The 14870-nt window shown below is 40.9% G+C and overlaps 1 protein-coding gene across 2 annotated transcripts in view; it reads right to left on the bottom strand.

Annotated features, from left to right (window-relative positions):
- LOC111153626 (transmembrane channel like 1) overlaps positions 1-14870 on the bottom strand; it is a 162024-nt gene that overhangs the window by 11644 nt on the left and 135510 nt on the right. For both annotated transcript variants that reach the window (XM_022512771.1, XM_022512770.1), the window contains exons 15-16: positions 9001-9068; positions 3366-3605 (exon numbers count right to left, since the gene is read on the bottom strand). In XM_022512771.1, the coding sequence (XP_022368479.1) occupies positions 3366-3605; positions 9001-9068 (308 nt within the window). The remainder of the gene's footprint in view (positions 1-3365; positions 3606-9000; positions 9069-14870) is intronic.

Genomic DNA, 14870 nt, shown 5'->3' with positions numbered 1-14870 from the left:
TGACCTGAGCCGAAGGCAGCTGCTTAACCAACTGAGCCACCCAGGCGTCCCCTGGTCCTGCATCTTAATGGGAGTCCAGATCTCTGACTTCTATACAAACTAAAGAAGCAACTACTGATCCCTAAAAATCCTTTTTTTCTGACAGTTTAGCCAAAGTGTGCCACATCCCAATATCCCCAGAAGCCCTTTTCAGTCTGCTGGACTCTGTGGTCGGATGAAATGACACTGTACATAAGTTCCTACGGGCATAGCTCCATCCACCCTACATTAGGATTCTATGAGCAGACCAGTCTTGCCAGTGGACCGAGAGCTTCCAGGACCAGAATCAGTGTCCAGTTTACTCCTACATTTCCTCTAATGCTTAATGCATAAGCCGTCGTTATTCTTTCATTACTTCAAATTACCGGCCAACACTCTACTGTGTTTAGACTCACATAGTTGAAAATATTCTATCCCCAACCTCAAGAAGCCAGCAACACTATTAAAAGAAACACACACACATAAAGTATAATAGCAAATAAATAATAGAATAGCAGTACCACAATGTAAAACAGAAGTAAATATAAATATGAAAGTGTCACGATACAATATAAATCTGCACTTATTGTACGATCTGTTATTTTTAAAAGCTGCATAAAATGAAAACCAGAACACAACATGCCGAAATGTTGAGAGTTCTTATTTCAGTTGGTAATCTTTGGGGTTATGAGCAGTGTTTATTTTCGTGCAGAAATGTTTCTATAGTTTCCAGGTTTTCTAGGATAAACACACAATACCTTTGCAGTAAGATGAAAATACATACAAACATAATTACGGTGATACTGACATGGAGAGAACTGAGAACCTAGAGAATTAGAAATTGTTCAGAATTATTAGCAAGGGGCTGGGGGAGAAACATCATGTCAGCCAATATGGTAGAGCAATTAGAGAATTTTTTTCTTAATTGGGACACCAAATAAATAGTTTTTACCTTGCTGAACTGTTTAAGGTAAATCCACTTAACAGTGTATTGGAATAATCTTCTGGAAAATTCACACTCTTTAATCAGCTCTCAGGAAACCACAACAAGCTAGAATACCTCATCAAATTGCTTTACAGAATGGGTCTTCTTCCAAGGTATGGAGCCAACTTACCTGAAGAAAACATACCTGTACCTGGGAGGGATTAGCCATCACTGTGTCCCTTGTGGGGCCACCCATTAACCTACCTCAAACGCATGTTTGCTGCCCACCCAGCTGCCACATAGGGTCAAACTAGACAGGCTGAGCAAACCACCCCAAACTCAGGATCCCTAGGATGGCCAAGCCGTGAGGCTCCTATTAATGCATGTTTTCTCACCTCATTCCTAGTTTCTGGGCAGAGCAAGCCTTTTAAACATTTAAGTCCAAACAAAGCAACAAAGCATACTTTTTTTTTGCTCCTAAATGAGGAAACTGACAAGAGAAATAGACTATTTAAGTAAAATAGAAATACCCCTTTCCTGACATGCTACTGAAAATATGTAAAATTTTCCTGATCTCAGAATCTCAATACATACGCAGAAATTTTGCCTACGTTTGCCAACTGGAAAACACTTGGTCAAAATCAGAGAGTATGCCTTTGATACAATCTCATCTTTTTTTCATTAAGTTCATAGTAACTGTGTGTGATATAAAGAGAGGCAGAGGAGTTAGGCTCAAAAGGCTAAAATTGTGTGGTCATGGTACAGGTCTAGCTCAATGCTATCTTTCACAGGAACCTACTTGTTCCATCCAGCTCCATGTGGACCTCGTGGGGTTTCCCTTCGTTTGATATATTTTTCTGAGAAAGATCGACTTGCAACTAGAAAGTTAAAAGCATATCTAAAACTCAACGTGGATATTCACTTGCATGGGTAATTTGCAATTAACGGAAGTCTTTGAACGGCTTATCTGGTGAACTTTATACCCTGAGATTCATTAGACATTTATTAAGACCAAGCTCTTCTTCAAGACTGCAATTTCATATTTAGTCTCCAGATGTCACTGTCTGCATTATTTATTTCAGCCCAGGGTTGGGGGGGTGGCGCGGAACTGATCAGGATCTGTCAACATCAGCTTCCTAAGTATGACAGAACTCTAGTAGTTTCTGCCCTATCAGCTGGCTTAACATTTTCCTTTTTTTTTTTTTTCAGTAAAGCAATAACTCCTCAAACTATTGTTAGAGTGAAAATGCCTTTATACTTAAGTCTGTGAGCAATGAAATTTTGACTTTAATAACTTGGCATCTGACAACAAGATTGGCTCATGCCTCTCACCCACGTGGCTTTTCACGTTCACGTTTCTTTCACTTGGGAAGGAGAAAGAAATCAAATGCATGCTGACCAGTGACTCAACAGGCAGAGATTCTTTGGGGGAACTTGTGGTAGGTTCATTTCATTTCTTTTTTTTAAGAGAGAGGGGAGAGGAGAGGAGGGAGAGAAAGAATCTTAAGCAGGCTCCACACTGGGCACGGAGCCTGATGAGTGCAGAGCTCTAACTTACCACCCTGAGATCACCTGAGCCAAATTCAAGAGTCAGACGCTTAACCAACTGAGCCACCTGGCGGGGAGGGGGGGTGTCCATGATAGATTCATTTCTTTCTTTCTTTCTTTTTTTTTTTTTTTTTGGTAGATTCATTTCTAAGGCCCTATTTAGGGAATGAAATCTCAGTTCCTCATATCCCAGGGACTTTGTTTCCTTGATAAGTGTCACAGATAGAACTTGGTCATAGAGAACTGGAGAAAAAGTCCATTTCAGTTTGGATCAGAGAGACTTACTGACTTTTCATTACTGATGTGAACGATTTATCCTTGTTATTTTGAGAGATTATACGTGCTGCACATTATCCTCAATGTTTTACTGGCATGTAGCATTATGGATTATAAAATGTGTGACCCACTTTATATTCATAATTATCTAATAATGATCCCATTTCTACATAGCTTGTGCAATAATCTACTTTTAATTAATTATATCCTATTGGGCATGACCTAGCAATAACTTCTGATTTTTGGACGTGGTGGCCTACCATCAGGAAAATTTTCACATCCCCACAAGCATAATCATTAAACCTTGCTCTTTGCTACCCTCTTATGGCTCTGATTTATTGTCCATATTTTACCCAGGTAGAGCCCGGGTGCACACAAATCATCTTCCCTTTTATGATTCCCAAGTAAGAAAATCGAGGGACTTGCCTAAGAATCTCCATGTTACCTCATGAGCCTGACTGCCCAAAGAACCACATTTCTACAGACCAAAATGCCGCTGTTGGCGGGGAGGGGGCGGGGCAGGGGGAAACAAAACTCATAGGAGAGACTATTCCTGGTTCCACGCCTGGAAGAAAATAGCATTTTCAAAGGCCAGAACCTGAAGGGGCCACAGTCAAAAGATGGCGGCAGCGACACGATCATGTACAGGACGGGCATGGTGGACAGGAAGAGGATGAGCAGTAGCATGCCCAGGTAGAAGTTATTCGATCTGGAAGCTTTGAAGACCCTGGCCTCAGGGACGTTGCAACACATCACGGCCCAGCACTGGAAGTACATGGATGTGTGGAGTCGAAGGATATTGATGCCTGGGAGGCTGGGGGCGAAGAAGGAGCCCATCCTGGAAAGAAAAACGTGCCTCTGCTCAGTCCCAGTCTTCTCTTCGTAACAGAGTCACACAGCACCTGCTCACATCACATCATGTTTAAACGTAGCGTGGCGTTCGATCCACAAACCCGTTTTTATAAATAAACTTGACTGGTCAATTTCCATCTTCTGTGCACATTTTACCATCTCCCCATTATCCAGGAATTGCCTATGGGATTCTCGCATGGCAATTATGCCGTTGACTAATGGTATCTGCTCTCATTAATAAACTTAAACTACACCAGAGAAAACAATGTATCACATGTATTTTTTTTAATTTTTTTAAAAGATTTTGTTTATTTGACAGAGATCACAAGCAGGCAAAGAGGCAGGCAGAGAGAGAGGGAAGTGGGCTCCCTGCTGCGCAGAAAGCCCGATGCGGGGGTCGATCCCAAGACCCTGAGATCATGACCTGAGTTGAAGGTGGAGGCTTTAACCCACTGAGCCACCCAGGCACCCCTGTATCACATGTATTAAGTTCTCTCTTCTACTTCTCAGATTTCCCCTAATACTCAAATCATTGATTAATAAATTCAGAAATTTAACTTCTCTTTAACTGCCCCTGAAAGCACTCACTCTATTCAAATAAACTGTACATCTAGATTATTTTTCTCATGGCTAATTAATTTTTGCTTAATGGAAGAGAAAAAATTCAAATAAATTTATCTTTTTCTGATGCTATTCTCTATTAGCCATGTAGCTATTATGGTGTTTTAGAGCTGATGTATTTATGCCCAATAACAGACAGTGTTTTCTTAATAGTCTATAGGAATCTTTAGGTGTTTGAGATGAAAATTCAACACATTAATTTAATTTAATTTAATTTAATCTGTTTACTTTCTTACTTCAGAAAGAATTTTTGTCCTAGAATTTCACTGCTTTGTGCATCTGATTTTTAGAAACTATCTTTAAATGCCACTTTTAAATAGGAAGCATTCAGGTGAGGTCACTTTTACTTGCTGGTTCAGTTGGTGATTTATTTCAACAAAATAAATTTGAATTTTCTTTGATGAGAAAATCTATTAGCATCATAAAACCGTATTAATAGCAAAGCATTGATCCAAAACCAAAAAGAGGATAGATGTGCACTTATTTTAGAAGAATAAGCAGAGTCCTGTCTTTCAAACTGTCCCAGCTGTAATAAAGCCCTAGGCACTTCTGGTTAGGCTCAGCATTTTATATTTCCTGGATATGTAGCTGCTTTAACTAATCCATCACAAATTTGGTATAAATATGGGGGGGGGATGGATAGGAGACAAGGGGTGAGTTAGATGAAGAAATTGTTTTCTGCTATTTCTGTAACTGAAATGATTCAAACTAGCATTAAACGATTTCATTAAAAATTGGAATCTTGCTGAAATTTAGATCGTCTTGTTGGTAGGATTTCATACAACAGATCTAAATGATAGTTTAACATACTGAATGGATGGGGCACCTGGGTGGCTCAGTGGGTTAAGTCTTTGCCTTCAGCTCATGATCTCAGGGTCCTGGGATCAAGCCCCGCATCAGCCTCTCTGCTCAGCGGGGAGCCTGCCTCCCCCCCTCTCTCTGCCTGCCTCTCTGCCTACTTGTGATCTCTGTCTGTCAAATAAAGAAATAAAATCTTTAAAAAACAAACAAAAACATACTGAATGGACCAGAGACTCTGAAGGAAGCTAAATGATTTTTTTCTTTTAATGGTACAAACTTCAGATGCTGATCTAGCCATGCAGGTTCATCAGCTATAATACATGTACCACTGTGATCTGGGGAGTCGATAGTAGGGGAGGCTGTGCGTATCGGGGGATGGGGACGAATGGGAACGCTCTGTACTCTCCACTCAGTTTGTCTGTGAACCCAACACTGCTCTAAAATAGAAAATTTATGAATTAAAAAAAGGTAAGAAGATAGACTTTGGAACAGCACAGGGTATCTTTATTATAGGAGAGCAAGAGGATCCTCAAGCCTCAAGAATGGGACCAGAATTACATAGTGCTCCACTGTATCCTCAAATGCCAGTATTAGTGATGTGAGATACTTGTGAATCATTATACTTGTTCCCTTCTAAAAGGCAGGCTTGGCCATGGGATTTGTTTTGGCCAATGAATTGGTAATTATAATGGGGTGTCTCACTACTAGAGACACTGAAAGCCTTGTGTGGATTCTGTTCTCATCTCTCTGCTCTCCTGTCCAGTGATGTTCCAGATGGACCCGATTCTGCCAGTCTAGGAATCCATGGTGAAAGTAACTTGCAAGGGCAGAGCCCTCTACCAACCCACACTGGGCATGTAGAGAAAACAGGAAGTAAACGCTTCCCTTTGGAAGCCACTGAGATTTGGGGTTCTGCTGAACTGCTGCATAAGCTAATTTATCCCCGGACACAATTCTGTACATCGTTTAAGATGCAGACTTACCTAAAGCCGCATCTATTTGTACCTCTATGTGTACCTGCTTCCTTCAGCTGGATACATGCACACGCACATACCTGTATATGTGCATCTACAAATAAAGTTCAGATTTTCAAAATAATATTGAAGAAATGGCTCAAGAACCATAACCTAGAAAAACAGCACACTGATACCTGCACCCTCCTGCTCATCCTGTCTTTGACTCACTAATCAGCTCGGCTCACTAAGCCCCTTCCCCAGACTTGAGCCCATCATCTGTCAGTTAAAGATCATTGGAATACCTCAGCTTTATAAAATGCTTTTCTTCCAAGAAGATCAAAGCAAATGAAAGCTTCTTTTACTGAGCTCTCCTTATTACTCCGGTGACATGGTACACGTCAGGTAAATTATTCACATTCGATCAACTAAGAAAATGAGGTAGCAGACGGTGACAACACTAGTGAAAGGGTACACAGAGAGACAGTGCTGGAGCAATGTCCAAACCCATCTTCCCTCTTACCGTGTTCTCTGCTGCCTCTACACCCTGCTACGAGGGAGATATGATATGTGTTCATCATTTTAAAATAGGATTGCAAAACCTATGCTGTCCATTTTTAAATTAAGTGTGTCATATGAAGGTTGACTGGTCATTTCAGCCCATTTCATGACAAACAGGATTTTACCTATAAAGTTTCACTTTGATAGCATCAGTGTAAATAACCTCCATTAATTAGAAACCCACAAAGCAACAGCTGAATGTCTCCAGTCACAAACTAAGGGAATTGGGTCTTTCTGTATGGCCAAACTCAAGTATCGGTTTCTCGTGCCTTGTAGAATAGCAGCTTGCCAGGCGTGAGTCCCCTGGTACAGGGGACCCTATGGCACTTCGAACACACAGTCTCCACACTTCGCCCACCACACCACATCCCCATCCTTCACTAGCTTCCTGGGAGATGAGAAAAGACCATCTGTACCAAGGGTGGACCCAAAGGTCCAAATAATAGTTCTTTTGCTTCTGAAACTCTGGTAAGTGTATGATTATCTCTGTACACTCAAAAAAACACCATCACTTTCTAATGTCTTCTTCAGACTAACAAGAAGTCTAACAGACTAACAAGACTTGACCAATACCTAAAGGATGAATACATAGAAAGGGATAGTGTAGTGATAGTGGAGAGATTTCGATAATGGGTCTGCCCATGAGAAAATGGGGGAGGGTCTGTAGATATTTAAGAATCTCAACATGAACAATAGTGGACCACAGAGCTGCAAAATTATAAGTGAAACTCATCTGGACAGCCATCACAACAGCTTTTCCGATCATGAAAATAAATTGCTAGGCCAATCTGTTGTCTTAGCGAGAGAAACAGACATGCAGCAGACGTCTACACAAATGGCACCTGCCAGGTCTGAGGGATTTGTGGCACTCTGTAACAGCCAGGGAGTTTTAAAACTGATCCAAGGTGATGGTTTCTCATTGTTCCAGGTGTCATGTTAGCCATTTTTCTGTTGTAACTGCATAATCCCCTCCAGAAAAGGAAAGATGCAGAACTTACAGAAGCTGCTCCCTTTACGCTCTCTGCCAGTGGTCCTAGTTTGGGCCACCTTGACTTGCCTCCCTGCTTGGAGAATGGAAGATGCATTTCACTCTTTATCTCTGGACACATGAGCCATAACTTGCAAAATTTAAGAAGTGAGAGGACGGGAATTAAATTTTTAAACATACCTGATAATGGAGAAGATCATCTTTTTACAGCCTTCCCTTCATATGTATTGACCTAGGGAGGCACAGGAGCTTCCCATGGCAGGACGATGGGGCCCTTGGTTAGTCTTAATATTACTGAAGCAAGATAATTTTAACATTTGCAGAGAGGTCCAGTCTTGCAATGGTTTAATGATTCAATCCAGCTATGACTGAAGGATTTCAGTAATATATGAAGCTTGTGCAAAACTTGTACAGTTATTGGTCCTTGTACATGGGACAATGGTGTGGTCAGTGGCACACTGTGATAGTAAACGTGTCAGTAGGATAAAGAAGCTCAAGTGTAACTGTCTGTGGGTTGGGTGTTCTTAGTTAAGAGTGACAGATTTCCAAGACCACATGGTCCCCAGATGAGTCACATACTGTGATTCAATTTTTTAAACTCCAAAACAATTCTACTGTATCCGCTCATCTTAACCTGTCAAGGCTGACAGTGAGAATGCTTTCATTTAATAAAAGATATGACAGTCCTTTGTACATCAAAAGACATAATTCTGACGTGCAAATGGCCTGTGAAACAAGTTACAAAATAAAGATCGTATTTTTAGCTTGACCTTCCGAAAAGATGTGTTTCATCTCCACGAACTACCGGATTTGGTAACACAGTATTTTTAAAAGTAGCAACGAGTTGTATTCTAAATATACTCAATAATGACAAAACAACATCAGTTTCTCAGAAGAGCCTTCCATTAATTTGTTTCATCCTTAACATGCAGTTATGGGATCATTAATGTTTTACGGTTAGACCCTGGTGTCAGAGGATATAAAAGCAGAAAAAGCCTTCAAATAATCTACAAAGCAGAAACAGACTCTCAGTATTTGATAAAGGAACGCTCTGCAAAACAGGCAGGTGCCTTTGAGGATCAAGAGTTAAGATATGAAAAAAATATATATATGTATTTTGTATTTTTCTATATTCTATAGTATATATAATATGCATAATATACAATATATTCTATATATTCCAAGACATATATACATATATATGCAACATATATACTATATATACTACCATATGCACAATGATATATATAATATAGCACATTATACACACACACACACACACACACACACACACACACACACACACATTAGCTTTTCCTAGCAATCCACTTTGCAAAGGCAGCTGTTGACTTAGACCCAGACTGAGGACTTCTCGGACACCAGGCTGCAGTGCCTTATGCAATAATGATCTTTGAGGCTTTTCTACAAGTGCTAACACTGTCCAACCGCTGACCTACCAGATCATGCCTTGGTTGAAGATCAGAGCGAGGACATTGCCGCTGATGTCAAATTCAGTGTAGGAAGGCTACAGGAGACACAGATATTCACTGGATTAGCATATCAACTGGTGAAAATTGAAGCCAAGGGTTTCATCTTCCTGCCTAGGAACGCCTGGGCTCTCAACTGCTTCCATGCAGCAACAATAGCTGAGTAACTGATATGATAAATAATTAGCAATAAATAAACTAATAAAGCACGTTTTCTAACACAGCGAGCCTCATTTTTTAAAGCAGTCATTCAATGTTGTGAAAGTGTGGACTAGCGGGCTCTCCTTATATGGCTGGGGAAAGTGAAAGTTGAAGCAACCATTTGACTTTATAGATTAGAAACCACTTGACTATATAGATTAAAAACGTTTTTAAAAATCTCATTCTTTTTTCTTTTTTTTTTTTTAAATTTGACAGACAGAGATCACAAGTAGGCAGAGAGTCAGGCAGGCGGGTGGGGGGTGGAAGCAGGCTCCCCACTGAAGAGAGAGCCTGATGCGGGGCTCGATCCCAGGACCCTGAGATCAAGACCTGAGCTGAAGGCAGAGGCTTTAACCCACTGAGCCACACAGGCACCCCTAAAAATCGGATTTTAACCCTGTAAGTCTACAGGGTTAGAATTTGTTTTAACAAATTGACCTTAAATGCTGACAAATTTTAGCAGAGATGAAACCACCTAAATGTCCACTATTGGTTAAGTAAATATAGTATATCTACCTTGTAATTTATACTGCGCCTAATTACAATCACTGCTTGAAGAATATTTACACACACAGGGAAAACTAGAACTTAATGTTAAACAATACATAAAGTTAGACAGTTATTATTTTTATCAATGGAATATGAAATTACGCATAAGGAAGACTTGAAAATGACCAACAATTAATAGGTGTTATAGGTAGGTGATGGATTATGACTTTTGTTTTCTTCCTTAAGTTCACATATTTTAAAATATTTTTCCAAAAAATGTGAATTTCTTTTAGAATAAAATATAGAGAAATACAGTACAAGTTTGAGAAGTTATTCAACTAGACAATACCCTCCCACTTAGGGCAGCAACATGAGCCTGTTTTTTGGGGCAGAGGGGCCCCCAGTAGGAACGGAGGTGGGCATCTGTCCCAGGGTGATCTGTCCAAAGGCTTCCTGGTGACACATCAGGCTGCCTAGAAGGAAAGCTTCTATCAGTGGGAGTAATGCTACTTAGCAACCAAATGGAATTGGCTCCTGTTTAAACTGAGATAGAGAACAGTCCGTCAGGAAAACTGACTAACTGGTAGGTCACAAGAAAAAAGAAGAAACGTGGAAAAAAAAAAAAAAAAAAGAAGAAGAAACGTGAAAAATGTAGACGGAGCGCAGCAAGACCATGAAGAGGGGCAGGTGCCTAATCTCGTCCCAGATCCTGAAATCCGCAGGTGTGGCTTCAGACCATATGGATCCTCATAAACTCCCTCCCAACACACCTCCACACGCAGCACACGCACACATGCTCACACCTAGACACACACAGTGAGATGACCTGAGTGTTGTTGTGCTCAAACCCAAGAAGTGCCCCCCAAAAAACATGTGTAAGAAGATGGAACAGTTCTCTGGCTTGGAAACCCAACAAAACCTTTGCAGCTTTTGGATTCTTTGCCTCAAGAGTTCTTGAAGTCAGGCCCCAAAGTTCATCATTTTCCCAAAAGGCAGCGGTACTTCGGGGAAGGATATGGGTCATTGCCTTGTAAAAGATTCAGGGCGTAAGCAGCAAGAATGGTTAAATAATAAGATAAATTGATGAGATGAGAGACTGCTTCTAATCTTCAGAAACGTTAATTTGGAGTCCCTCCCGCCGCAGGAGGGCTTTGCTCTGGACCGCATCTTCTCTTCCCCTGAAGCCTTGTGAGCTCGCAGAACACATATGACAAATGCTCGGTCGGGTGGCCTGTGCCATCTGTGGTCTTGGACTAGCTCTTCTCTGTGTCAGACCAAGAGTCAACCCTTCATCTTTGGCCTCTTTAGAATGGTGCCATCATTTAACCCACCAGCCTATGTAAAATTTAAAAAATTCAACCTTTTAGAAGTATGTTTTCTTTACTCTCACTAATGTATAAGCTTCTTAAAGCCATTTGAGATATTTTTATAGCTAAGTGATGAGGAAAACACCAAAGACACACTAGGAACCCTTGTTCTCATACTGTGTTTGCAGCAGGGGCAGCCGAAGGAATATAATAAATGATTTACAAATAAATGAATAAAATAAATAAATAAATGAATAAAATTCATTTTCATGCACTATTCATAAAATAAATGATTTTATTTATTTATTTGTCAGAGAAAAAGAGCACATGTGTGAGCACAAGCAGGGGGAGTGGCAGGCAGAGGGAGAAGCACGATCCCCACGGAGCAAAGAGCCGGATGCGGGACTTGATCCCAGGACCCAGGATCATGACCTGTGCTGAAGGCAGACCCTCAACTGACTGAGCCACCCAGGTGCCCCGGGAATATAATTTTTGATGCACAACTGGACCAGATGCAGAACATGGGTACAGGGTATCCCTGGTGTGCCACATGGATTTGTGGTCCAGACACACGTCTGGGATTCACACCTTAATATTAGATTTTGCCTTGCCAAGTCCCGGATGGGTGAGCTGAGCCAGTTGCTTATCTTGTCAGGCCTCGGTTTCCTCACAGATAAACTGAGGAAATGAACAAAGTCAATGATTATCACATTATGGCCCATGAGACAAATCTGGACCACAAGCTGCTTTTGTAAATAAAGATTTTTTAGAACACAGCTGCATTCATTTATGTATTCTCTGTGTCTGGCACTAAAACGGGGAAGTTGAATGGTTGGCACAGAGACCACATGGCCTGCTGAATGCGAACTCCTTTTTCCCTACACTCTACCCACATGCTTCTAACACAGACGTGTGGGGTTTACCCCCATTCCAAACAATGCCCCGGTTCTCTGTGGACCTAAGCTGGATGCCCTACCATTTCACTCAGTTCTGATACTGACTGTCCAGGACTCAGTCCCACAAGATTGCCCCACTTCAGACACCAATCACAAGTTCGGCGTGTCACCTATGCTGAGTGACTGACTATACACCAGAGAATTCTCTAATTCCATCTAAAGGTTCGATAATCTGCTAGAATGGCTCACAGAACTCCAGAAAACAGTTGATTTACCAGGCCATGTATAGGTTTATTTTTTTTTTTAAATGCAAGATAGAATTAGACAGATGGAAGAGATGCACAGGACAAGGGTCCTTTTCCGTGTCCTTTCTCAGCACACCACCCTCCAAGCACCTCAACATGTTCAGAGGCTTGGCAGCTCTCCAAACCCCATAGGTCAAGGAGCATTATAGAGACTTCATCAGTAAGTATGACCAACTATTAACTCGGTCTCCGGCCCCTCTCCCTTCCCTGGAGGATGGGGGAATAGGGCTGAAAGTTTCAAGCTTCTGATCACGGTGTGCCCTTTCTGGTGACCTTCCCCCATCCTGAAGCTATCCGGAAGCCACCTCATTAGAATTGCCTTATCAGAATAAGCAATGCCCCTATCACCCAGGAAAACCCAAGGAATGTAGGGGCTCTGTATCAGGAACCAGGGTCAGAGCAAATATTAGAACAAAGGATGATCCTAGCACCTGTATTGCTTAGGGAGTTATAATAAGGTTTAGGAGCTCTGGCCGGGAGCTGGAAATGAAGACCAAAATATATTTCTTATTATATCATAACATCACACCTGCAGAAGTGAAACTGCTTACTATCCAGCCCTTTACATAGAAAGTCTGCTGACTTCTGAACTAGATCATTTCTAAGATCCTTTTTGAATCTAAAATCTTTAATTGACTGAAAAATTAGACCTAGTTATTAAAGAATTGCTTCTCTGTAAACATCTGGGAAATGCAACTGAATACTGTATGAGTTAAACTCAGAAAATCTCCCTCTAAAAATAAAACAGAAATAGGCAAACACACACACATAGATACACACTATAAAATTCAATGCTCAGGGGTGCCTCGGTGGCTCAGTTTGTTAAGCAACTGCCTTCAGCTCAGGTCATGATTCCAGGGTCCTGGGATCGAGCTCCGCATCAGGCTCTTGCTCAGCAGAGGGCCTGTTTCTCTCTCTCCCTCTGCCTGCCGCTCTGTTTACTAGTGCTCTCTCTCTTTCTGTCAAGTAAATAAAGAAAGTCTTTTTAAAAAGTTTAAAAAAATTCAATGCTCCTTCTTTTAGAGATGCGTTTAGTAAAATCATATGAGATTATATAATATTTTTGTTTCAAGAGCAATGCTTTAATAATGTAAGTGAAAATCATTTTGCAATACGTTTGTTTGATTGCCTCTAAAACATAAAAAACTTAAAGGTAAATGAGGCTTGGGAAAAAACAGGTTTTCTTGAAAACCAAGAAATGCAATGATTCAAATGGGATGTATATAGCAAAGTTACTAAGGGTCAGTCATCCCTAATAAGCTTTTTTGGCACCAGCAAAAAAGATCCCATTTGGATATAGGTTAAGGCCTGTAACAACTTTATGATAGTCAAGGGATTGAAAATTATCTTGTTTTACTTCTGGACTTTTGTTTGTAGTGGGTGAGAGTCAGTCATCTACCCACAGGGAAGACAGAAAGTGGTTGTTGGACTGAAATGCCCAGGAAAACCCATCTGCTCTTGGCAAGTTTCGTTATTTGGGAAAGATCATTAACCTACAGATATTGTGAGATTATCTGAGAGAGAATTCTGTCATTGCAACGTCCTGTCTGATGTACAAATCTCGTTTCCCACACCGGAAATGACTCTGGGTCAATGGTTCTCAAGTGGTCCCCAGACCAGAAGGAGCAACATCACCTGAGAACTTGTTAGAAGAGTAAATTCTCTGGGAGCTGCCCCAGCTGCTACGGAATCAGAAACTCTGTTTTCACATGCCTTCAGGGGATTCTGGTATACCCTCTAATTTGAGAACCACTGACTAGGTCAAATCCTAGCTTCATCCACGAGGATGACTCTGGGACCCCAGGCTGCCTGCAGACAGACTCTGACAAATATTCAAGTGAAACTCCAAATCCAGACTGTGCTGTCCCTTTCTCCAGGTTGTCAACCCTTCACAGGCTACTCAAGACTTCTCACTGACCCTTTAGCATGGCATCTTCCTGGAATGCTAAATAATATCTCATTTCCAGCTGGCGAACAACCATTTATTTCTAATGCTGTATCACAGCCCCTCCTGTAACGGCACTCTATTGTAAGTGACCTGTCTAATCTAGGGAGTGATTTGAGTTACAAATGCCAAAGACTGGCTCATGAATTAGTCATGATTTGACAGAGTGCTTGGAATTTCTAGGGTTAAGCATTACAGTGAAAATTCAACATGACGGAAATCTGGTTGATGGCTTTGAAGTTACTTAGACATGAGTTTGAGTCTTAGTTCCATCACTGACCACCTATATGTCTTTGAGCAAAACATTAAACATCCTCTAATCCTGTTTACTGTAACATAAGGAAAAATAGGACCTACCTCATAGCATTGCTTCTGTGAATACGTGGCATATTATATGTATTTTATAGTTCTGACAAAATAAACACTACATTAAAATATCATATATATCATATCATATCATATCTACTCTTGTGGTCAGTCACATGCCTCTTATTTATGGATATTCTTGAGCCCCTTCATTAGAGCACAGGGAAATCTCTTATATTTTCCATATATATAAATTTCAAAAAGACCACCTTTAAAATGTAACTTTAGGGGAGGAGTCAAGATGGCGGAGAAGTAGCAGCTGAGACTACTTCAGGTAGCGGGAGATCAGCTAGATAGCTTATCTAAAGATTGCAAACACCTACAAATCCAA

Source organism: Enhydra lutris, unplaced genomic scaffold (genome assembly GCF_002288905.1).
Source record: "Enhydra lutris kenyoni isolate GAN:26980312 unplaced genomic scaffold, ASM228890v2 scaffoldscaffold33, whole genome shotgun sequence".
Classification (NCBI taxonomy): Eukaryota; Metazoa; Chordata; class Mammalia; order Carnivora; family Mustelidae; genus Enhydra; species Enhydra lutris.
Note: the sequence above shows the minus strand (reverse complement) of the source record. Positions and strands in the feature narration are given on the sequence as shown.